At 34.5% G+C, this 25,911-nt stretch overlaps 4 protein-coding genes, 1 long non-coding RNA gene and 1 pseudogene across 7 annotated transcripts; 4 read left to right on the top strand and 2 right to left on the bottom strand.

The window, feature by feature from the left end:
- Window positions 1-453: 453 nt before the first annotated feature.
- Window positions 454-2,372, bottom strand: LOC138126523 (odorant receptor 4-like). Its single transcript, XM_069042292.1, has 6 exons — window positions 2,271-2,372; window positions 1,599-1,830; window positions 974-1,544; window positions 826-925; window positions 684-773; window positions 454-636 (listed from the first exon to the last, which is right to left on the bottom strand). The coding sequence occupies exons 1-6, from the start codon at window positions 2,289-2,291 to the stop codon at window positions 469-471; spliced, it is 1,182 nt and encodes a 393-aa protein (XP_068898393.1). The 5' UTR covers window positions 2,292-2,372; the 3' UTR covers window positions 454-468.
- A 2,466-nt stretch (window positions 2,373-4,838) lies between these two features.
- Window positions 4,839-5,996, bottom strand: LOC138125647 (uncharacterized). Its single transcript, XM_069041077.1, has 4 exons — window positions 5,665-5,996; window positions 5,278-5,344; window positions 4,933-5,226; window positions 4,839-4,883 (listed from the first exon to the last, which is right to left on the bottom strand). The coding sequence occupies exons 1-4, from the start codon at window positions 5,994-5,996 to the stop codon at window positions 4,839-4,841; spliced, it is 738 nt and encodes a 245-aa protein (XP_068897178.1).
- Window positions 5,997-10,757: 4,761 nt separating this feature from the next.
- LOC138125280 (lipase member N-like) lies at window positions 10,758-12,428 on the top strand. Of its 2 annotated transcripts, XM_069040525.1 has the most exons (5): window positions 10,758-10,979; window positions 11,027-11,219; window positions 11,266-11,627; window positions 11,678-12,100; window positions 12,154-12,428. In XM_069040525.1, the coding sequence occupies exons 1-3, from the start codon at window positions 10,827-10,829 to the stop codon at window positions 11,625-11,627; spliced, it is 708 nt and encodes a 235-aa protein (XP_068896626.1). In that variant the 5' UTR covers window positions 10,758-10,826; the 3' UTR covers window positions 11,678-12,100; window positions 12,154-12,428. The 2 variants fall into 2 exon arrangements, with proteins under 2 accessions (XP_068896626.1, XP_068896627.1); XM_069040526.1 differs by having other exon boundaries at window positions 11,266-12,100.
- LOC138125646 (lipase member N-like) lies at window positions 11,921-12,336 on the top strand. Its single transcript, XM_069041076.1, has 2 exons — window positions 11,921-12,100; window positions 12,154-12,336. The coding sequence occupies exons 1-2, from the start codon at window positions 11,921-11,923 to the stop codon at window positions 12,334-12,336; spliced, it is 363 nt and encodes a 120-aa protein (XP_068897177.1).
- A 3,720-nt stretch (window positions 12,429-16,148) lies between the features above and the next one.
- LOC138125645 (luciferin sulfotransferase-like) lies at window positions 16,149-17,996 on the top strand (annotated as a pseudogene).
- Window positions 17,997-18,181: 185 nt separating this feature from the next.
- LOC138125281 (uncharacterized) lies at window positions 18,182-24,711 on the top strand. 2 transcript variants are annotated; one of them, XR_011157395.1, is made up of 5 exons: window positions 18,182-19,550; window positions 19,601-19,697; window positions 20,060-20,213; window positions 20,263-20,383; window positions 24,680-24,711. It is a non-coding gene; the product is annotated as an uncharacterized lncRNA (long non-coding RNA). The 2 variants fall into 2 exon arrangements; XR_011157394.1 differs by lacking the exon at window positions 24,680-24,711 and adding an exon at window positions 20,433-21,267 and having other exon boundaries at window positions 18,184-19,550.
- The last annotated feature ends 1,200 nt before the right edge of the window (window positions 24,712-25,911 follow it).

Here is a 25,911-nt window from a genome sequence, read left to right as displayed (position 1 = left end):
GTCACAGAACCAGGTGTAATTACCTGTACAGAAAAAAACATTTTTTTCACCAATTTTGGAAACACCTCAAAAACACCTTTAATTACACCTGGGGCAACGCCCTTTTTTTGGGTGTGGTAACGGCCACTGTGACGTAGCTTCTGGTCATTGTTGACCACTTCTTCGGCTGCAAGAACTTCTTCAGCTTCTGGTCATTGACGATCGACTTCTTGGCGACCTTGAGGTCATCATTAGATGCGGATGGACACGCCATCGAACTGTCCCAGAACCCCCCCATCATAACTACTGCAGTGTAATTAACGTGAGCGTATATCTAATATAACAATAATTATGTAGTGTAGGTGTGCCAACCCTTGTAAATTTTATTTCTTTTGGGGGAAAAATTTTACGATGTTAGCATACACAAAATCGAGTAAGACGTTTTCAACACCTGTAACAGTTTTCAAATTATAACCGTCAAAAAAAGACTTATAAAATTACTTTGACAAAAAGATCTAAAGATAGAATACCGAAGGATCCAACAGTGATGAAAAATTTTTTATGAGACCTAGCCAATAGAAACAAAATGTCCTTTCTCAGTCTAGCGTCGGCCTGATACCACTTTGAGTTCCATATTGCCTCAGAAGTGGACTCACTCTGCAACAATCCTGTCACAAATGGTACTGACCTTAAGTGAAACTTACTGCATCCGTCAAAAGTTGTCCTGCCACGCAACCTAATAACAAGGCGAATACCCATCCCATAAGGTGGAATCCTGCGCACAATCTATCTCCCTGCAAAACTAGTTTTTATTAATTCCTAACTTGGAAATAATGGTACTTATACCTCAATAAATTGCTTTTCCAGAGCTGCAGAAACCAATCCAGTCATGGTGAAATGACCAAACATACAACTGGAAAAATAACTATCAAATCTTGTGGCCAACCTGCAAGAAATGTAGTTATTTACAAGGCCAAGAGACGTTGACACTTACTCTATGATGTCTGTATGATACAAAATACATTTTAGCAATTTCTTGCGACACACTTCGTAATCCGGATCGTCGAAACATTCTACAATCATGGAATTTAGATGCCTTATTCTTTGTATAATATGTTGAGATATCTCGAAAACTTGAAATGTGATCATTAGAGCCGATCTTGAGACAAATATGCTGGCAGTAAATGCATAAAGAAGAACCAATTGGTAAACAGGAAAATAATCAATCTTGAAAGGGGCCCAAATGCGGAACAGAATACCGCAATTTTCTTCCAAGTGTTTCTCAATGTTCAACTTTTCACATTCAGGCTTTTGGTACAGTCTGACCAAATTGTACAGACTGACGGTAAAGACACAGTAGACGACTGTAATATTTGACAAAAGATTTAGGAATTTGTCTTGTTTCTTGAAATTTGGAGGCATTCCGAACCGCTTGAAATTGGACAGATCTCTCAGAAGTAGAGCTATTTTGCCTTGATTCTTTACATAAATAGATGCCATGTAACTGCTACCCGTGTAGGAGACCATCAAAGCAATGTCATCTTGGACGTTCCAATTGTGGTACTCTGCAAGATTTCGCTGATTAATTCTTTTGGAAGTCATTGACTAAAACAATTTACTTCTTCTATTCACGATTAGATGCAACAACATGATAGCAATAGTGATAACAGTAGCAATTGCGAAAAGGGTAGTTTTAATTACGTAGGATTTGCCGGGATTTAGATCTTGGTTTTGGTTTGGCCATAGCAAACCGTAGCTCATGGTTCTTCTGGTTGCGCGACATATTATTATCCCGTTATCTTGTCTAACGTTCGGCATAATAAGTGGCTTCACTTGGTAATGTTGAGGTATCTAAAAATACATCATAAATATATCTCAAAACTTCAAATGGGGTTTTACCAAAATATTTTTTAAAGATCTCCCAGAATATTTAACTATTAAAACATAGACCAGAAATGTACTGAAATACCAGTTGGAGGATATTTTTACAAAAAAACAAGAAGTTGTAATAGTTATTTTCATATGAGTAGCGCTGTCAGATCACTTTTCAGGTATGAGGCCGAAATTTGAAGCACGAGGCGTCAGCCAAGTGCTGCAAAACAGGCCGAACATTTTTCGTGTTCGTTTAGGTAAAGTCTTAAAAAACATTAATTTATTGTAAATTTTGAGGTTATCTGTGGCAGATGTCAAGTTAGGTATATAACCGGGAAAGTTTATATATTTAGTTATATACCACTTTCCCGGTTATATATCCCAGGAAACGAATACGAAAAATAATTTTTAACACCTACCTTGTAGTTATGAACGACCATAAGAGCAAAGTTTCGCAACCTTCGTCACATCACAGAATTTCATTACAATTTTGTTAAACGTCAAGTCACATCTACGGTCTCTCCGGAAATGTCACCATTCGTGAGATTCACGACCGGGGGAAATTATTTATTCACTTCATCAGGGAACTAGCATACATATTTTATCAGAAGCAGCGACATACATATACAGGGTGGAACAAAAGAATCAAATAATCGCTGTAACTTTTTAATTTGAAAAATTATGAAAAAATGTTTAATATAAAAATTGTTTGATTATATTATCATGCATGACGTTCAACAAAAATTGTCAACATTCTTGATATTGCATTTTATTACGTAGTAAGTTAATTTTATCACCTTTGTTTTTTTTTTTAAATTTTATTCTTTTTTCCGATAATGGCAAAACTGTATTTATGAATACAGAAAGATACGCTTGTTTGAAAATCACACAAAAATGTATGGGTGCTATTTAAAAAACCAAAGTTGGTTGCCATAGCAGCGAAACAAAAGAAGATAAAAACAAACTAAAAAGACCAGATGATGCAGGATAATACACCAATCAACTTTTATATTAAACATTTTTTCATAAATTGTCAAATTAAAAAGTTACAGCCAATATTTGATACTTTTGTTCCACCCTGTATGTTTACGCATTAGAATGATTTTAATTTCTGTGTGTTCTACTTGAGCATCCATATCATTGTCAAGGATAGTAATTTTCATACTTACTGTTACGTCGAAATTATTTACTTTAAGGATGTTTTCCTGACGAGAACAATTTTTACAATCAAAACACTTGCTGTGTGCCTACAACGAATGAATAATATTAAAATAATTAATTTGGTAATTGTCATTTAAAATTAATAAATTCAAAAAATCTTAAGGATAACGTTTTATAAGATGTTTTCCTTGTGCTGCTTAGCCAACTAAAACATTCAGCGTTATGCCAGGGCGACACCTGTAAAATTGTCTTTTACCAGAGAAGTTCAGTATTTATTGTCCTTTACATAAAAATTAAATTCAAGCAAAGTGTCAAACATTTGACATTTGTCATTTGAAACTAATTTTTTCGATAGCTTTAATTTGTTGCTTGTTTATAGACCTAAATTTTAAAACATTTTACAAAAATATACAGTTTGACAAAAATAGCTTGGCACATAAAATACGCAGAAAAGAAAACAGGAGAGTGTCTGTAAGAGTGGGAGGGATTTTAGTACACTAGGCATCCATCAGCCATGTGCCAAGCTGTTTTTGTCGAACTGTACGCAAGAACAAAAAACAAAGTGAAGGTGGGAGATGAAAGGTTAAAGAAAGCACAAGCCAGGGGGAAGTGTGGTAGGTAGAGAGAAAGTTTGGAGCCTGGCATTAGTGGATGAATTAGTAATTGTGGCAAAGAGCAAAGGAGAAGAGAAAGAAATGGTGAAGAGCCTGGGAAAGTATGTGAGGAAGAAAAAGCTGGAAGTGAATGTTGAGAAGACGAAAATAATGGTGTTCAAGGAGAGAAAGAGGAAGAGTGAAGAGAATGAGTGGATGTGAGAAGGAAGGAAAATAGAACCAGTAAACAAGTTCACATACATTCAATGACGAAAGCAAATAAGGTAGTGGGAAGTGTTTGGGGAAAATGAAAGAGAAAGTGGGGAGGTGATTTCAGGAGGAGAATGATGATGTTTGAGAATATAATAGAGAGTATATTAATAAACGGGGCTGAGATGTGGGGATGGAAGGAACAAGAAGAGGTAGAGAAAGTGCAGAAAAAATATTTGAGAGGACAGAAAGAAACGCGGGGTTGCATAGAAAAGTGCAAGAAGAATAGGCCGAGAGTGAAAGCTTGAAAGAGACCGGCAAATTTTGAAGACAAAATGGATGGAAAGAAAGAGTGCAGGATACTCACCGAATGCTGGAGAGAAAAGAGAAAAAAATATCGAAAAAAAGGAGAGAGAGTAATACTATCAGAGAAACGGGAATGCCAGTGAAGAAGTGGAAAGATTAAAAGCAAAAGAAAGATGGATGAATCTAGAGCAAGGTGAAAGGGACGAAAACACAGACAAGCAAGAAAGAAGGGAAAAAATCAACAGGAAGCATAAGAGGTGAATGACAGAGGAAGTACCTGGGGAGAGAAAGGGCAAAAGAAAGAAAAAAAGAAAGAAAGATTCAGATGTGGCAACGAGGAGAGAGAAAACAGGTATTGGATGGAAGGAAAGGAAAGCAGGTCCAGAATGTGCCATGAGGAGAGAGAGAGACAATTGAGCACGTGTGAAATGGATGTAGGGAAATGAGAGAGAGGAAAAAAAAGGAAATCCAGAATGAAGGGAGATAAGATGGGTGAAAGTGATATGGAACAGGAGGGAGAGAATAGAAAGTAATGGAAAGGGGGATAGGAAAAAAAAGGAAAAAATGCATACTGCATTATTTTTTTAATATTTCATTCTGGATTAAATGTGAGGGTGCTGGTGTAATAACAATGTGTAATAGTGTACATAATACTAAATATTTATTCTGGACGTGTAGCAGTAAAAATCCTATCCACTTCTTGTAGGGGTTCAATTTTTACGATGTCAACAGACACAAAATCGAATCGAACATTTTCATTACCTGCAACAATTTACGCATAATAACCGTCAAAACCTAACAATTAAATTACCGAAACGAAAAGCTCGAACGATAAAACACCGAAAGGTCCAACAGTGATGTAGAGCTTTTTCTGAGAGCACGCCAATAAAAACAATATATCTTTCTTCAGTCTAAGATCAGCTTGGTACCATTTTGACATCCATATTGCCTGAGAAATGGATTCACTCTGAAACATTGCTGTCAGACACAGTAACGAGTGCTGAGCTGAACCTACTGCCTCCGTCAGACGTTGTCCTGCCACACAAGCCACTAACAACGCAATAATCCATCCTACGACGTGCACTCCTGCACACAGTTTATCTCCCTGCAAAATTAATATTTTCGTTATTTAATCATATTAAAAATCACTTCCTACGTCAATGAATTGTTTTTCTAAACATTCACACACTGCTGCTGTCATTGTCAAATGGCAGAACATGCAACTGGAAAATTGACTGTCGAAGTTTGCAGTTCACCTAAAATAAGTGTGATTAGGTGTAAGGTAATATGTAGTTATTTACGAAATTTACATCATCCAAATTGGAGAAATGACGATTTGTAAACCAGAGTTTATTATTATCAACGCAAAGTATTTTCAGAATGCCCAAAAAGCATTCGCATTAGTGCGCGAACGTCGATTTCGTGCACTAGTGCTTCAAAATGGCCACACGGTAGTGGGCAAAATCGATGTTCGCACACTACTATGCGGTCGCGAAATGTCATTTTGAAGGTAGTGAATTCAAAAACATGGTTTTCGACTTACTCTATGATTTCTGCGTGATATAGAATGCAATTTCTCAAATTATCGCGACAAGATTCGTAGTCCCAGTCGAAACATTTTACGATCATGGAATTCAAATGGTTGATTCTCATGACAATGTACTGAGCTATTTCGTAGACGTGATAGGTTATAACCAGAGCCGACCTTGTGACGAGCACCGTACAAGCATACATGCAGATAGAAGCCAATTGAAAAATAGGGAAATAATCGATGTTGAAAGGGAACCACACTGGTGCAATAATTCCACAGTTCTCGTTTAAGTTTTCTTCAATGTTTCGTTTTTGGCATTCGGGCTTTTTATATAATTTTACCATGTTATAGAAAAATGAACCGACGGCAATAAACATGAACGAACACTTTGATAAATGGTTTAAGACTCGCTCCCTTTCTTCAAAGTTTGGAGGTCTCCCGAAGTGGTTGAAATTCGATAAATCTTCAAGCAATAGTACTATTTTTGGTCCGTTTTTCACATAAATAAACGACATATAGCTTCCACCAATAAAGGAGGAGAACAGCACGGCTATATCCTCAGTGAGGTTCAGATTTTGATGATCTGAAAGATTTTGTTTCAGATTATGTACGTTGTTTTTTAAGGATAAATTACTTTTTAGATTTAAGATAAAATGCCTGCATACTATTATAAAATACAAAAGTGCGACTATTGCGTAGATTGCAACTTTAACGAAGAAACATTTTCCGGGATTTGTTTCTCCATCTTCATTGGGCCATACTAAACCGTAGTTCATGATTTTTCTGGTTGAACGGCATATTGTAATTTTACTTTCACTACCTGTCATATTCATGTAATCTAAAAAAGATTATTTAATGCAATTATTTAAGACCAATCCCTCGGTTTTTGTCAGATTTTACAGTTTTTCAAAGAAATCAAAAGAAAATGAAAAATAATGATTCGTTTGGATCCCATTTATCCATCTACATCCTGCTTCTTAGAAATTTTTCAGCTAAGCTCTCTTTTGAGCTTTTATGACGTAGTATAAAAGAAACCTTTGTAAATGTATCATCAACAAAATTTCGCCCGTAACATTAAAAAAAATCTTCAATGTCATGATAAATAATGGTATATTAAAGAACGAGTTTTATAAGGGTTGATTTGGCGCACGAGTCCCAAGTGTATAAAACAAGCCGTAGGAGGGTTTTCTATGGGACGAGTGCGCCAACGCCCTTATAAAACGAGTTATGTTATTTTTTTAGAATTTGCACCCTTGTTTTAATTTTTAAATAAAAAAATTAAATTTTCAAATTCTAGGGAATTTTGTATTAATTGGTAATTCAAGTAACGGATGCAACTACATCTGTAGTTTTTTGGCGTAAATGACAATAATACAATAAAATATTGATAAACATTTTCGTAGAACTCTATTAAACTACCAGTGCTTTAAGAGATAGCCATAAATGACTCCAAATTAAATACAATGATAGCCCTATAGAAGACGCAGATTCTAAAAATATTATTTTCTACTTGCTCCTGCGAACCACTGCTTCAGAGATTTTAAATTTATTTTGTAAAGAACAAAGATACGTGTTGTCAAAGAGCAATATTTTTTTATATTTGTAGCCGAAGACAACACATGAATAGTTTGCAAATTACATTAAATATAAATTTAAGAAAACCAAAACTATTCTCGAAGCTCCATATTGTGAACGGCGAGCTTAGACCCGCTTGGTGAGAAATTAACACAATGTACAACTAATAAATTATGACTGTCTCTAAAATCTTGATTCTTTTTTGAAAGTAGGTAATGCCAACTGTGAAAAATTATTGTTTGCTGAGTAAACAAAATTGAAAATTTTGATTTTACTAGATATTAAAGTAATTATTTTGTCATGATTAAAATAAATTCAAATTAGTTTAACATTGCAGTAATTTTTAATGTGGGTAGATTTAAAAATTGTTACAGACAAGATAATTATAACTAGTTGAAATCGTACCTTGTTCTTAACTATTTTAAGAGTAGAGCTTTTACAGTCTCCACCACACTATAAAATCAGAAAACTTCAAACCAAAATTAAATTTCAGATAACTGTTGATGGGTCACAACTTCTTAAACCGTCGAGTCACATCTGCGGTCTCTTCGGAAATGTGGGAAATATACAAGACTCTAGGGGAGATAATTTATTCATCTCATTCATTAACTAGCGTTCATATTTCATTATCAGAAGCGGCGACATCTTATGTGATTAGGCATTAGAGTGGTTTTTGCTTCTTCGTGTCTTGCTTCAAATTGGCATATCAATATCAACGCTGTAATTTTTGTGCTTGACTATTACGTCAAAGTTACGTAATGATTTATTAACTTATTAATTACGTAACCATGTTCACCTGACGGGAAAAATATTTACAATTAATTAAAAAATTACATTTCCTCGGTGTGCCCAATTTGTTAATAATCTCAAGGGAATTAATTTGGTAATTGTTTTTTAAATTAATGAAAAATTTAAAATAATAAATAGTTTATTTTAAAGTATTGATTAAGCGACTAAAATAATAAATAAATAATAAAGGTCACATGATGCCAGGTCACACCATGTGAAATTGTCATTTGCCAAGGTGGTACATTATTTTTTCTAATTCGGTATCGAAAACTGTCACATTTCCACATTCATTTCGGTTAGGAAAAAGACTACATTTCGCATCTAGTTAGGAAAAGTGAAACAAATGAAAATCAGCAATTATATTATTTATTATAAAATATGTACTACCGGGTGATCAAGAAGGACTGTTTAAGTTGGCAGTACAATGGAGAAAAAATTTTAATTCGGTTATTTATAACACTGCAACTGGATATGTTTGGTTGGTTTATTTGACAAATATCTGATATAGGTATAGCATTAATAACGACAAGCCACCAACAACCGGAAGTTACTCCTGTTATACGATTTAAAATACGATCTAGTGTTACCAACTTAAACAGTCCTTCTTGATCACCCCGTACAACATTATTGGATTCTTTGAACAAACATTGCGGAGCCACTTTCAAAATTGCCTGGTGATATTGTGTATTCTCGCCTGACGTTTATTTTAGTGTCTGGAATCTGGATAATGATATAAAACCCCTTGTCTGTAATATTCTTTACGTCAGCAGTGACCTTGGACAGCACAGTACACGTGCTTAATAGTATCGCGAGTTCAAGTGAAATCCCGGGGTGGCGTAGGAGTTGGAAAAAGTAAACCGCCTAGAACAGTGTAAAGTTTGAATTTCCCGCCGTTTGACACGAATGACATTTCTTTATGTTTAATCGGGACACAATTGAACATGTTTGTTTTCAGCAAAGGGTTTAGATATTTGCTTCGAGAATAGGAATCGTTAAGTTATTTATTTTTAATATAAAACATTGCAAAGAAAGAAAAAAGAAAGATTTATTTTGGCTGTAAATTTTAGGTTAGCTGTCAACATGCTCCAATTAATCCACGCTGTAAAAACGCACAACAATTGACGGTTTCCAAAGCCTTCCCAGCCCAGGATTTCATTTGAACGCGCGATGTATTAAAAATCAAGTTTCATAAGACCAATCTTGAAGCACGAATTCAACTTTAAAAAACGAGTGGTGTAGCCACGAGTTTTTATACTATTTCTTGTAATTATCTCATTTTAAATTGTTTTTAAACAATGTTTACTTTAGTCGATTTAGGGATTTTTGTGACGGTTGGTAATGTCTTAATTCTAAAAGCGAATTTTTTTTCCACTGAACACTTCCTGCTCTTGACACATTTTCTAATTTAAACTGACATGCATGACAAGATAATTCCGCATCAACCTGCCAACCTAAAAATTTTCGTAAAATGTTCCGTGAATTGCAAATTAGAAACTTAAAAGCGAACGCGGAACGGGGAACGAGCCTCTATCCATTCACTCCAAAGTAGCCAGAGGTACGGTCAGTACTTCCAGCAGTTATTTCGTGAACACGTGTTTTACAATCAATCACAAGGTAAATTATTTATCGCATTGAAGTAAACGTAAATTACTTTCTTGGAAAATTCAATTATAACGGGACTCTTCAAACTCTTTGGTTAGATTCTTTATCGCGAAGAATGTGATCTTCTTGCATTTATCGATTGGGGGAACGCGTTCTCGCCAAGACGATCTATTTAAAAATTATTATAAAACATCTTCATTCATTAGGCGTTCCTTGGGGGCCTTTGCCGTTGAGGAAGCTACCGCCAGTATCCGTCGCACTCGATTAGCTGTAGTCCGGCGTAAGAGCACAAACATCCGCGTCACCCATAAGTGGGATAATGGCCAGCTGACACGTGAAGAGAGGTACCCTAGTCAAGTTCAATCGTTTTAGATCCATTTTGAAATCCTTCCTACGTTAGGGCCTCTCGTAGAATTTAATTATATTAACTATGGACAAAACACAACGTAGGACCGTAAAAAGTTCATTTTTTATGGTCCATGAGTAGAAACAACTTTGAATAGGTTGAAATCAGATCAATTTTAACGATTTTATAACAACATTTATCGATTCTATAAGACCACTCCTATTCCATTTATGCCATCTGTCAATTGTGATAGTTACGTGTTATTTTATAAACCAATTGCATTAACGGTGGAAAGTTTCTGTTGTCAAGTACTCTGTTATTAACATATTTTTATTTTAATAAGGCACAAAAAATTTCTTCATTTTTTTCTTCGATACGACATTAATCTTCTGGATAACTATATTAATTACGTGAAAAATTTATTGCGATTGCTTCTTCATACTAAATTTTTCCTAAAAAAAAACCTATTTTCCGTTTAGTCCTTGTTCTGTCACTTTTGACAGTGTTGAATCAGTCGTACCCTCTTTAAAGAATTTATCTGTATCAAAAATTCCAAATCAACTAAAACTCTATTGCATTTTTAATTGCAGCGAAGCACGTTTTCGACAAACTTAACTTTTAGCTTTATTATTCTTTTATCAGCTTTTTTCAAAGCTAATGTTCTGTAATTTCCAATTCTAGTAAAAACTAAATAAATAATAAATAATAAAATATTTAAATGAGCAAATTTATACCATCCATATCGTATCCGTATCGTATTGTGTTATCAGTTGAGTTGTTATTTCCCATAAAACTGCATAAAACACGCATTATTTCTACGAAAAGCTGCACTAGCTGCAGAAGAAGAGATCAGTTCGCCAAGATGTTACCAAAGTTGTTTCTTGTGTTGTGCTCTTCCTTCGCCCTATCAACAACATTTAACCCTTCGAATAACGCTTGTACCAAGCTTCGTGACTGCCCAATCAAGGCCGTCAGCAAAAATTGTTTTGTAAATCCAATTGTGAAGTCCAAAACGGTAACAACTTTGCCTAATTTTGTCAAACACTGAACGAAACATTTCAGCCGAAAATCATCGTACAAAACCGGTACCGGGTTGAGGCCTACAATGTGACCACCACTGATGGGAACAAGTTGCAACTGTTTAGAATACCACCGACAGAGAATGACAACAGGACAAACAAGCAACCGGTCTTTTTGGAACACGGGATCTTTGTGGACTCGGCCAATTGGGTCTACATCGGGAAGCGGTCGCTGGGTATGGTAGTACCCATTGTAATCAGGTACTCAAATGTATTTTCTAGCTTTTGTGTTGGCTGATCAAGGCTACGACGTCTGGCTGGCCAATCAACGAGGCACTCGCTACTCTCGTGAACACACCAAGCTGAAGGATTCGGACCACAAGTACTGGTTGTACAGCTTGGATGATCTCGCTCAATACGACGTACCAGCAGCTCTGGATCTCATAGCAAATGTAACAGGAAAAGCGGGTTCTATCGTGTACATGGGACATTCTAGAGGCTCCACTGTGATTTTTATGTACACCTCTAGCAATCCCGTACACGCTCGAAGGATGCTCAAAGGAATCGTCGCATTCAGTACCATCGCTTATTTCGATGTCGTGTGGTATCTCAAGGGCTTGTTCAAACTGGGGCCTCTCATTTGAGTACTGTAAACAACTTAGAAAGAAGTGATGATTCATATTTTCTGTTTCAGAAGGTACTCCTCTTTTTCAACATTTCTGTTGTCAATCGACACATGGAGATTTTAATAAGTTTGCTTCAAGTACTCTGTGGATACGTCCCTCATTTGTGCAGATTTGGCTTAACACTCAGTTCTGGAAGGCCAGTCCATTTCCTACCTGTAAATTTAACTATAAATTTATTTTCTCAATTTTGATAGCACTTTCAGGAAAATTTGTTGGCGTTTTATTCTCACTTTGCTTGGTCGATTGCAACAATGCAACTGACTCAGTACTTGCAAATGTCCGTAAGTAACAAATTTCAAAAATACGATTACGGAAAGAAGGAGAATTTGAAGAAATATAGACAAGCGGAACCCCCGTTGTACAATCTGACCAACATTATAGTACCACTGGTTATGTACCATGGTAAACACGATATTTTGATTAAAGAATCGGTAACAGTTTTCTTATGTCACACTGTTGGTATTTTATTTGGAAACTGTTCCAGCAAGTGCAAAGAATTAATGATGAAATTTGGGGCGCTGTGAAGGTGTACAAAAGTGTGCCCATCGGTGTGGAGGAGGACAAATTGCAGTACGGTCATAATGATTTTATTTGGACAGAAGATCTGGACAAATCACTCTATCCCCACCTTTTGGAATCTTTGGAAAATTACATGTCTTCAAAATAAAATATTGTTGTGTGTTACTAGTACTAGAAAATAGTTTGCCATTAAAATAAAATATGTTGAGTCCAAATGCAAATAAAAAATGGTACAAACTTTGAGTTGAGACTAACTAGTGTATACCACAAGAAAATTATAATAATAAGTTTCACATATTATTACACTTGTATAAGGTATACTTCCTGCAAAACCTGGTGAGCAACACAACTGGTGATTTTCAGTTTAAATTGTGGATTTATTACTGTTGAGACACCTCTGCGCCCACAATCCGTGCTCGCACTTGCAAAATGAGATTTTCTATATTAAGTATCAAGAACGGAATAGTTATTTGTGTACCAAGGCCAAACAATGCATCTTTTTAGTCCGAGTCTGAGTTTTCTAGTCGAGCCGCAACCAAGGCTTAAAAACAGGCGAGGACCAAAAGGCACTTTTTGGTAGAGGTAAACATTAAATTTTTTAGGCATCCGCACCAACTACAATTCTTCATCAGGTTGTTGCCATCGATTATGTGAACGTTCATTTTCTTATTATGCACCAAATAGCACCAGAAATAAACGATACTACACTTTTTCGAGCAAAATTAAATTTAGCGTCCGAAAAAGTGCGTCCGAAAAAGAGTTACTTTTTATCCGCGTGGGAGTACGTAAAATTACCTTTTTCATTAAGGGTGCCTAAAAACTTAATTAAAAGACTGGAAATTAATGTATAACAGAAAAGCAATTGGTAGATCGGAAAATAATCTATTTTGAATGGAATCCACAGCGGCACAATACTCAAACTCTCCACAGAGTTGAGTATTGAGTTGAGTAGTTGAGACTTGATTCTGCAAGTCAGCTTTTTGGTATAAACTGACAGCGTTGTACACCACCATCCCTAAGATTCAGTAGACGGCTGCAGCATGCGATCGAAAATTCAAAACCTTCACTAGTTTCTTGAAACTTGGAGGTTCTCCAAAAGTGTAGAAGTTCATTGAGTCCCGAAGCAACACAGCAATTTTGTGTTGGTTCCTCACGTAACAAAATGTCAGGTAGCTAGTTGCGATAAGAGCAGTCATTAGGGACATATCCTCGTCCGCTGTAATGTTGTCTTGGCCTAAATATCTTCATGTTAGATTTGTGTTAACTCTTTAATCATGTTCGATTTAGTCCATCTATGTAATTGTTCTTCGGGGCGTTGGAAATATCTGAAAAACAACTACAGTAAAAACTCGATAAGTTGTCAGTCGCTAATTCGTCACCCCTGACTGTCTGTTGTATGTCTTTAAGTTTTTGTAGTTTTTTTTTGTTTGTTAAATTATTGTTAAATTTCTTTAAAAAAAATACCTGTGTACTACCTACATACAGACGTAGAAGTTATGTAGTTACGTCAATTAAAATTACAAAAGCAGTACTTCAGAATTTTCTATAATTCGTCAATTTCCTTAATTCGTCACCCACCCGGACTTGAAGAATTATCGAGTTTACAATATTTAACAACAGTTTAACAATTTGCAAAATTGCAATTCCCTAATATTTTTGTTTTATTGTTTCTCGAGAATATCAACTATATAATCTAAATACATATCGTGGAGCTCTAACAATTATCGAATTAAATGGTTCAAAAGAAATTGACCAGACAAATAATATAAAAGCGAAAGAATTACCAAAATGGTAACGAAGACTAAATAAACATATTCATAATATCAGACGAGTTTTAGGTACAGGGTCATTATGAATGATTGTCCCATCGCAGTTGGCGTTGAAAACCCACCACAAAAATTTTGGATGTGCCGCCTGCTTCGCAACGTTAGACAAACTAGTAGACAGATTTCCACTACCGCCAGTAGCGCCATCTATCGGCGATGCTAGTCTCACTCATGTTATCATGTTATCAAGCTTGCGGCACATTCAATTTAGGCGCCAACGCTCGCCAACGCCTACTACGATGATACATCATACAATCATTTATAATAACCCTGTAGAATAAGTCAATATTTAAAGGATCTAAAAAATTGTATTCAATCGATTTTAAATAAAAATAGAATACATTGTTTAAATTTTAACGAATGCAGTAAAACATTGATAGAAATTAAAGACACTTTATTAGAGAAATTAAATATTTATTCTAAACGATTAAAAAGATATATAAATAATAAACAACAGAAATTTGAAAAAAAAAATATTTAGAAATAATGAGAAGTTCTTTTACAAAAATGTAACAGATAATAAAATTCAAACTAATAATGGTATACCAAATATAAATGCAATTAAAGAATTCTGGTGAAACATATGGTCAAATGGAGTTCAATTTAATAATCAAGCAGAATGGATTCCTCATTTAGAAAATGAGATACCAGATAGTAATAATAATCCACATCATATTCAAATTAGTCTTGAAATTTTAATAAGAAATATTAATAGTTTACATAATTCGAAATCCCCTGGAGGTGACCAAATTCATAACTTTTGGTTAAAAAAATTTACTTGTATTCATAAACCCTTACTTGATCACTTTAACGGATTTATTAGGGAACCTAACACATTTTCAGAGATTTTGGGCCATGGTATAACATATTTGAAACCAAAAGATTCCGATACTAAAAATCCATCAAACTATAGGCCAGTCACATGTCTGCCTACAATCTATAAAATTATGACATCTTGCATTAAAGCAATAATTTATGACCATTGTGAAAAATTAATTATACTTAATGAAGAACAAAAAGGTTGTGTTAAGGAGTCTTTTGTTTGCAAAGAACAACTCATAATAGATAAGCTAATAATGGAACAAGCTCGAAAAAATAATAGAAATATTTATACGGCATTCATAGACTAGAAAAAAGCCTATGATTCAGTACCACATTCATGGTTACTTAAAATTGTTAAAATTTATAAAATCAATTTGAATTTGATTAGCTTTTTATTACTTGTTAGGACATTTTGGAGAACTACTTTAAATTTATCAATAAATAATACTAAATTAAAATCCGGGCTTATTCAAATTAAACGGAAAATTTATCAAGGAGAATCTTTAAGTCCTTTATGGTTTTGTCTAGCCATTAATCTTTGGACAAATCTATTAAATAGCACTGGATATGGTTTCAATATTAGACTTAATAATACCACACTATTCAAATTAAATCACCTTTTTATATGGATGACATAAAACTTTATGCATCTAAAAAGAGTCACATTTTATCTAACAATAACTGAAAATTTCTCAAATGACATTGGAATGAGTTTTGGTATTGATAAGTGTAAAACACAATCAATATGTCGCGGTCATTAGGAAAATTTAGAATATATAGGTAACTCAATAAGGAGAAATCATTAAAAATTTAAATAAAGGAGAATTGTATAAATATTTAGGTATTAATCAATCAAATCATATTCAACACTCAATTATATATTTTTTCACTTACAAAGATACTTGCGTATGTTATGTCACTGTAATTTTTTAGGTGAAAAGTATGATTGATGAGAATTTTATTTTTTTTTAAAGTAACGATTCGATCCAAAAATATTGGATTGAATCCAAATCTAAAAATATTGAGTTGTTTTGCATCCAATTTAACTCCTGTGTGTGAACACACCGTTCACACTTATTCACATCATTTTGATGTTTTTTATATTGAGCGGCAACCATAAATTTTACATTCAGTTTTTACGCCTACTTGGACTACAATCATTTACAATAATCCTGTATTACTTTTGTACCGGGTTTTGTTCTACTGACTTTGAAGTTGAAAGGCGGTGGGCAAAATCCATTTAAATATATACAAAATTACAATAATTCTAAGTAATTCTGCTTTTATGGCATCGGCGTTGTATATATATATAAATTAAATAGAAATGTATTCTTTTCTTTGTCGGCAGTATAAATTGGTCAGCGTTCCAGTTATATATTTTTCACTAGAATAAAAATGGATACTGGGAAAAGTGACGCTCATTTTGGTAAATACACAGGAGAATTAACTACTATTGATGGTTTTATTCTTCCAAGTATATATGAAGAATTGAGGAAGGAAATCGAAAATTTGGAAGTTAGTGAACGAGATGTTTGGATCTGCGGCTTTCCAAGATCTGGTAATCATTTTTATTAGTTGTTTGTTATTTATGTTGAAAATTATCAATAAAAGGGACAACGTGGACGCAGGAAATGGTTTGGATGATTGTCAACAACTGTGATTTCGAAGGAGACCAAATTCCGATCTACGAACGATGTCTGTTTCTGGAGTAAGTAAATAGAAATTCAAATTATATTTTCCTCCCTTTGGAAAAAAAGATACATTTGGGCCAAAAGAAATGCCTACATCGCGTGTTCTTTTGCTTTGTTTTAATGTAGATGTTCAGTGGTTCTTTCATTTTCTTCTCTGATATCCTGTGTTCAGTCCAGCGCCATATCCGCCATTTTAGACACGATTTCACAGACTAAACAAAGAATATGACAAACATGACAAATTACTATTATATATTATTGCCGTAGAAATAGATCAGATAAAAGCAATTTTATTGATGGAAAAAAAGGATACACCCTTGGATGGGTGCGGAAGGAAGGTGGTAGGTACTGCAGAGGTTGATACTGACCCAGCATTCGCCTTATCATCTGTGATATGAGACATACCACGATGTGATGGTGTGGGGAAACCTCTGAAAAAACCCACACCTGGTCAGGCGGCACCGGGGTTAGAACCTGGGACCTCTCGAATGTAAAGTGGCGCGCTAGGCGCTTGGTCACAGTACTCGGTTTTATTGATGTGAAAGCTCTACTTTAAATTGTTATTTTATCCACCGACAAATTAAAAGAAAGCTCTTATTGGTTCCCAGACATGGATAAAAATGACAGGATCTTTTATCCATCGGGATTTGGACCAATCAAAATTCGAAATTGCAGTATTTCAATTGTGTTTCAAATTCATATTTAAAACCAGTGTAAAATGGAACCTTTTTTTATAAACATATTTTTCCCTTAAGTAGAAAGACGGGGCCTCGTGTCTTTGATTCATCGAGTATCAATCCGATAGAGCGAATGAAGAATCGAAAAGATGTTAAAAAATCATTGGTTATCAAAACTCACCTTCCTTTCAAATTACTACCGAAGGAAATCACCAGTGAAGTAAAAAAACCAAAGGTAATTAACTACTTTTTTTTCTTACATCTAAACCATTATTTTTTTTCGTTAGATAATCTACATAGCACGCAATGTCAAAGACAATTGCTTATCTCACTATCATTACCTTAAATTTGTTTATGGTGGTAGAAGTGACTTCAGTGAGTTCTGTGAAGTGTTTTTAGGAGAGAAAGGTAACTATAATTAGTGTTTTGCAACTATGTCAGTATTTAATAATTGAAGCTCCATATTCACCTTATTGGAAACACGTTTTGCCATACTGGCAGATGAGACATAATCCAAACGTTCTGTTTTTGCGATATGAAGAGATGAAGAGCGATTTAGGAGGAGTTGTAAGAAGAGTGTCTCAGTTTCTGCAAAAACCTCTGACCGATGAGCAAATCAAGATGTTGATTCATCATCTCGCGCAAATCATCTTGCGCAAATTGCGTCCGGAAGGCAGGTTTATCAGGAAAGGAACAGTTGGAGATCATAAGACAATTATGTCACTAGATATGCAAAAGAAATTTGATGAATGGACAGCGAGCAGCATTCAAGATACGGATTACCCGGTTTAAATTAATTAATAAAATAATTATCGAAATTATAAATATCTAAGCTGATTTAGGACAATGAGATATTCTTTTATTCCTTCCAAATATACCCTTCTAAAATCTATTCATCACATTTACTGTAAATTACAGATTTAGAATTTACGTAAAATTGTAATATTGTAATTTTTTCAAATTTAATTTTATTAACAATTATAAAAATTTAATAAGAATTAGGTGCATTGCATATTCGAAAAAAATCCAAAGAATCCATTGATTATCAAAACTAATCGTGTCAAAGTATTTTATTGTTATGTTTTTATGTCAAGGACAAGAGATGATGAGTCACCATTTTTTTGTACCAACTAACTTTTTTAGTTGAAGATAAAGAAATACATATTTATGAAACTTTGCAAATATTTGTTGATAAGCACTAATCATTATCTTTTGCAACCAGCGAGTCAAAAAATGGTTCGTGGCATTGAAAATAATTACGCCTTTAAACAATTCTATAATTTTTGAGTGACAAAAGGCGAACGAATGCGCTCAGAGCAGCTCGAAGCTCCTTCTTATTTCAAGAATACGGTTTATTATTAAAAATGGGCACGGCGTCGAGGCCGGATTTATGTATCATTCCGTATATTTCCAACTCGTCATGAAAAATCTTTTAAAATATTTTTTTTATTATCATTTATTTTGCAAAACTCTCAGTTTATAAAAAACATCCACGTCGGAGTTTGTTCATACAACATTAGGGATTACAGACAATAAAGATATCAAGTAATGAAACTTTTTTGGCGGCCATCCAGACAAAGACGGATCAGACTTGACATTGCTTAACTTCACTGAATGAACGGTGATAGTGCTTTCACCACTGTCAAGTGCTCGCCAATGGCCTGAAATTCAAATTTTGTGAAAGAAAAAGGTTAAAAGTATCATAGAAAAGCTTATGAACTAATGCATTTACTTTTTTATAAACTTATTTTTTGTTTTAATTTTTTTCGGGAAATAGTAATAACATGAGCAGTCAAGACACGCGGACCTATCAAAATGAACCTAACATGTAGCTGAATTTCCCGCGATATCTGAGTATTCTTCTGTTGTAAACTGGTAAAACTGACAACAATGCACTAGACATTGACGCTATTTGTAACCTCAAAGATAACCTAATTCAACAGCCGGCTATAATACCAAATTAAATGCAAAATTTCGATGGCCTCCTGTTATGTCAAAACAACGTGAATGTTTAACTGTATACTTGCATTGGCCTCGTAGGCTACCACTCATTTCGTAAACATTTAGTCAAATTACGTTACTTGTTATGCATAAATAATGAACAACTTCTTATCATTTTTCGAGTATAAAAGAATCAGGTTAAATGGTCGGCACCGTGGTTAGAAAATCTTCTTTAGAAAGAAATGAGTCTTCATGAAAATAGTGACAGTGACGGCAAATTTCCATTAAATTTAACCATTATTGATGGTTTTACACTTCCAAAGGGGTGCGAAGAAATGAAGGAGCAATACGACAATTTGGAATTTAGTGAAGAAGATGTATGGATTTGCAGTTTTCCAAGATCTGGTTGTAGTTTATTAGTTGTATTTTATTTAATATTTATGTTGTCAATTAAGGCACAACATGGACGCAGGAAATGGTCTGGATGATTGTCAACCACTTTGATTTCAAAGGAGCAGAAACTCCGATTCATGAACGATGTCTTTTTTTGGAGTAAGCATCCTAAATAAAATTATGCTTTTTTTTTGGATATATTTTTTTATTTGCGTCATTACATTGATTTCTGTTCTTTAATTTTCGAATCTCGTTCTTAATTTAATGGACTTGTTTTTGCTGAACTGAACTATTACTGCATTTTGACCTTATTGAGAAAATTATATATTCATTTCTTTCTTGGCATTTATCTTTAGTTTTCAACCATTTTAACAAAATTTTGCTCTTTCGAACCCCACTTTGTTTTATATATTTTTCTCTTTTCCAATTACGCTTTTGTAGTTTCCTTTTCAAAATTTAAAACCAAAGTAAAGTTGTATTTTTTTGAGTACACCCATTTCTTTATGAAATCTATGTTGCAGAAAAGCAACGCTCAAAATATATAATTCCTCGAGGATCAATACAATTGAAAACATACAAAATCGGAAAGATTTAAAAAATCCACTTGTTTTCAAAACTCATCTTCCTTTCACGCTGCTACCTAAGCAAATCAGCAGTGGAGAGAAAAAACCAAAGGTAAATTTTTAAAAATTCTTCGCATCAAAGCTATTATTTTTTCCTTTAGATAATTTACGTAGCACGCGATGTCAAAGACACGTGCGTCTCTTACTATCATTACGGTAAATTTGTTTGGGATTATAGAACTGACTTCAATGAGTACTGTGACGCGTTTTTAAGAGGAAAAGGTAATTATAATTACTGTTTTGCAACAAAGTTACTAATTGATAATTGAAGTTCCATATTCACCGTATTGGAATCACGTTTTGTCATACTGGCAGATGAGACATAATCCAAACGTTCTGTTTTTGCGATATGAAGAAATGAAGAGCGACTTAGGTGGAGTTATAAGAAGAGTGTCTCAATTTCTTCAAAAAAGTCTGACCGATGAGCAAATTAAAATATTAACTCATCATCTCGATTTCGAGTCAATGAAGAAGAATCCGGCTGTAAATTATGAAGCATTTCATGAACCTTTTTGCAAATTGCGTCCGGAAGGCAGATTTATCAGAAAGGGAAGAATTGGGGACCATAAGACAATTATGTCACTAGATATGCAAAAGAGATTTGATGAATGGACAGCGACCAGCATCCAAGATACAGATTACTCGGTCTAAATTAATTAATAAAATAATTATCGATGCACAGAAATTATAAATAACTAAATTGGTTACGGTTACGGTGCGATAAAAAAATTAGTCACAGTAGGCTAGAAACAAAAATAGGTAATTCCTTTGAGTGTTCCTTACACTGGCTTCATAAAAATAATCGGTTGCTTAGCCGATAAACTGAAAATCTTCATAACAGGCAACAAGATTATATTTATAAAAAAACATGCACGGTCAATTGTCAACTTTGATAAAAACATTTATTTCATTTTACTATAGATCTCAAAATTAGATTTTTTTTCATAAGTTTAAACAGCTTCTTGGTAGTGGTAATTTTGCAATAATGGTGGAGGTAAAGGAGAGTATGAGAATTAATTTTTCCAAGGGCATTAAACAGGTTCATTGTTGCAACAAATTTATTGGCTTAGGTTCATATGATGAGAAATAAAATTGTTTGAATTTTCCTAGCTTTTTTTCCTCGACATCGTCAACCACCCTTGTGACATCTGCTGAAATATTTCTGTTCTAAGATTTTTTTTCTTTTTCTGGCACGATGACAGTGTATTAGTCGATTTGATTCCAAAACACTGGAGGAGCAGATTACTTTATTGTTATGTTTCTACATCGAAGACCAGAGATGATAATTTACCATTTTTTTAGTACTAACCTTTTTGCACTGTTGAAAATAAAAAAATAATGTTTGTGAAATTTTGCACGAATACGAGTATGTTGATAAGCACGTATCATTATGTTTTGCAATAAGCGAGTCAAGTTCGTGGCATTGAAAATAATTACGCCTTTAAACAATTCAATGTAAGTATGTAATATTTTTCAAGAATCACAAAAAAACAAAATTTGGAGGAAGCTGTCTCTTGAGTAAACATCATCAGTTCAAATAAAAAAAGTAGGCTTATGAAACTAGATTACTTGAAGAGGAAAGTGATTAACTAGATCTTCACATTCAGAAGGCTTAATTAGGGAAATGAAAAGAAGGGGCGCTCTGAAGGTGTTCTTCATTAATCCATATTAAGAGGCAGATCAAAGTGGTTGACAATCATCCAGACCATTTCCTGCGTCCATGTTGTGCCTTAATTGACAACATAAATATTAAATAAAATACAACTAATAAATTACAACCAGATCTTGGAAAATTGCAAATCCATACATCTTCTTCACTAAATTCCAAATTGTCGTATTGCTCCTTCATTTCGTCGCACTCCTTTGGAAGTGTAAAACCATCAATAATGGTTAAATTTAATGGAAAGTTACCGTCACTGTCACTATTTTCATGAAAACTCATTTCTTTCTAAAGAAGATTTTCGAACCACTGTGCGGACCATTTGACCTGTTTCTTTTATACTCTGTAAATGATACAATACGTAAGGTCACTTGACTAAATGTTTGCGAAATGAGTGGTACAATTTTATGTAGATTCTAAATCTGTAATTTACGGTAAATGTAATGAATAGTTTTGAAAAGTGTATATTTGGAAGGAATAATACTAGTAGAATTACGAAATATGTATAGTAGGTATAATAGTTATTTATGTATTAAGGGTATAATCAGGAGATTATGGCACGAGGGAATGTTTAAAGCCCGAAGAACGAGGGCTTTTAAATTCCCAAGAGCCATGATCGACAATTATGCCCGTGGTACATAAGTACAACGTTTTATTCTAAATATTTTATAATTTCTAAAAGATTCAAACAAATATTTAGTATTCCTTAAGCTAAAAGTTGTATCCATGCAAATTTAGTTAGCTATTTTGATGTTGTTAAGGTTACTGTGTATATAATTTATGATTTTCTTTATTAAAATAATGTTTGATACCATTGTTTGAATAATTAAACCAACCGTTGCTTGGCCGATTTTTGACAGATCTGTGCCATAAAGGCCAATTTATGCCCTCATTTGGGGGCATATAAAGACGATTATTGACCAAAATAAACTAAAATACAAAATTTATATTGTGGACACAACTGTAAAAAATGGAACAATGCATACAAATGTATAAAAATAGGTATTTCAATTGATCGCAGTACCAGAAAGGAAAAGTTTCAGAAAACGAAATAAAAGAAGAAAAGAAAACCAGAGGAAGAATGAAATAAGGCATATGTAATAAAATGATTACATAAAATAAAAATTAAGCTTTATTTATATTTGTCTAATGAGGTTTACGAGGCCATTACTAAAATAAAATGCACTTTAGCGCATAAAAGCAGAATTAATTATAGTGCTGTTGTGACTTTTACTGTATTTACTAGGTTTCTATACATATACTGTTCTCACAAATGTGTTGCTATGAGCGTGTATGACTCTTTTATATTATTATTCTGTTGGCTAAACTGCTCGCTTCCTCTTATGTTCACGCTGGAACGAGTTTGATACATCTGAAGCCTTTATTAAGAAAAGCCCATATTGTGGCTTTATGCTGTCTGCTCTTACAGTGTTTGGAAATCAAATCAACTAACGGACTGTCACTTCTATAAAAACTATAGGAAGAAAAACTAATTGGTTTATTTTAATTTGACAAAGAGAAAGAGATTGAGACTATAGGAATGTTCAAAAAGTGTTTCCTATGGTGAAAAATTGAAGCCGAAAAATTCAATCAAAGAAGATCTTATTTCCTTCACTTCTCATAAAGTCTCGTAAAAAACTCTGCATATATCATGAACCATGAAGGGAAAACCTTCATCTACTTCAGATTTCTAAACTTATTAAAAAAACGACTTCTAACTATTTCAAAATAATTTTCCAAAACTATCTTATCAACAAACTGAAAACCACAAGGAGATTGAAGATAATTTAGTGTCACAATATATTTGCCAACTTACCAAGTGCTCCATTCAAAAGGATGTGCACAGTATTTTTTGTAGTAGAGTAAAAATTACATTTAAAATCAATATCAGTTATAATTTTTAAAGACTCTTCTCACTTGATAACACTGATGTGGCGTCTCGTGTTGTAAAGTCTGCTGCACCTGCAGGAGCAGCTATTACCAGAAGAGTTTAGAAGAGAAAACTTATTCAAAACAGTTGCAGAAGACAATCTGAAGAATTGTGGACACAACAACAAACACACAGTTACAAAAATTTTAGCAGGAAGTCTCTCTCATTCACTTACTTGTGCACCATCATCATAGTTGTTATGAGTTAATTAAATTGTTACAACAAGTTGTGCATTTTATTGACTAGACAACGGTTTTGGAGATTTCCCAAAACTCTGTATTATCAACAAGAAACATGCCTCCAAAACCGTTGCAGATTCATACTTCAGTTGTGCGTCGAAAAGCACCAAGCTCACCGACCGCCGGCGCCGTGAGAGACGTCACTGATTTAAATTCAGGAGGTTCGGGGTTCAAATCCCTGGCCGGACTATTGTTGGATGAGGTTTTTTTCAGAGGTCTTTTCTCATCTAGACCTGTGGACTCATACATAGGAAGCGAATGCTACTACAGTTACATCCACTGAAAGCACTCGACTTTGACAGTGTCCCACCGGCGGGAGACTTCTCTTATAGACGAGGGGTCTCTACCGACGGACGGTCGGAACGGGGTTGTATAGACGGGTTCGCCCTCAGCGATCCCGCCGCTCAAGTCATAACAGAGGGTCCAGTGCGTATGTTGAGTTCAACGACGAGTGTTCATCGCCATGCCACGCACTTTAAAATCTGCATTTTTTTTAACTTGGGCAAACTAGGTAGTTAATGATCTAAATAAAATCTAGAAGAGAAGTATTCTAGCAGATGCTATAAGGGTCGCTGGGCGTGTCGGGGAAGAAAAAGCTAGGACTTCAGTGAGTTCTGTGAAGCGTTTTTTGGAGAGAAAGATAACTATAATTAGTGTTTTGCAACTATGTCAGTATTTAATAATTGAAGCTCCATATTCACCATATTGGAAACACGTTTTGCAATACTGGCAGATGAGACATAATCCAAACGTTCTGTTTTTGCGATATGAAGAGATGAAGAGCGTCTCAGTTTCTGCAAAAACCTCTTACCGATGAGCAAATCGAGATGTTGATTCATCATCTCGATTTCGAATCAATGAAGAAGAATCCAGCTTTGAATTACGCAGCGTATCATGAACCGTTGCGCAAATTGCGTCCGGAAGGCAGATTTATCAGGAAAGGAAGAGTTGGAAATCATAAGACAATTGTGTCACTAGATATGCAAAAGAAATTTGATGAATGGACAGCGAGCAGCATTCAAGATACGGATTACCCGGTTTAAAGAAACGTACAAATTTATCATTAGCTAAGAAAGTCGAAGCAAAAGTAGCCGATTTTGATATCAGAGGAGCTGTCAAATTATTGTCCTCGGATGACTCATTAGCTTCATTCAACGAAGATGTTGCTGAAGAACTTAAAAAAAACATCCTTCACCATCTCGCGAACTTTTTTTCCCAGACCCTTCCAAACCAGGAGACATTAGTTTAATAGTCAATGAGCAAAACCTTCGAGAAACTATCAATTCCTTTCCTGCCGGTTCTTCACCAGGTTTAGATGGCATGAGACCACAATACTTGAAAGATATCATATCTTTGTCAGCGGGTGAAGCAGGTCAGAAGGCACTAAGAGCTTTAACCAAACTGTGCAATTTTTTATTATCTGGGCAACTTCCTTCAGAAATCTGGTGCGTCTTTATGTGCCCTTAACAAGAAAGATGGAGTAATTAGACCGATCGCTATCGGAAACTGTTTGCGAAGATTGACCTCAAAGCTAGCATGTTTTCAAAGTCATGATATTGTAAATTCGTATTTATCTCCACACCAACTTGGCGTGGCAACTAAACTAGGATACGAAGCAGCAATTCATACCACACGAACTTTTGTTAATAGCGTTCAAAACCGTGGCAAAGTTCTTCTTAAATTAGATTTCAAATATGCCTTTAACTCAGTCGAACGGGATTGTATTCTAAAAGAAGTCCAATGTCATACCCCACTTCTGTACCCTTAACTTTATCAATGCTATAGAAATCCTTCAACTTTATTTTTCGGTAATCATTTAATTTCTTCTTCTGTTGGAGCCCAGCAAGGAGATCCCTGCGGTCCCATGATTTTTAGTATTGCCATTGAACCAATTATTGTATCTTTGGATTCTAAACTGAAT

This window comes from Tenebrio molitor, chromosome 3 (genome assembly GCF_963966145.1).
Source record: "Tenebrio molitor chromosome 3, icTenMoli1.1, whole genome shotgun sequence".
Taxonomy (NCBI): domain Eukaryota; kingdom Metazoa; phylum Arthropoda; class Insecta; order Coleoptera; family Tenebrionidae; genus Tenebrio; species Tenebrio molitor.
Note: the sequence above shows the minus strand (reverse complement) of the source record. Positions and strands in the feature narration are given on the sequence as shown.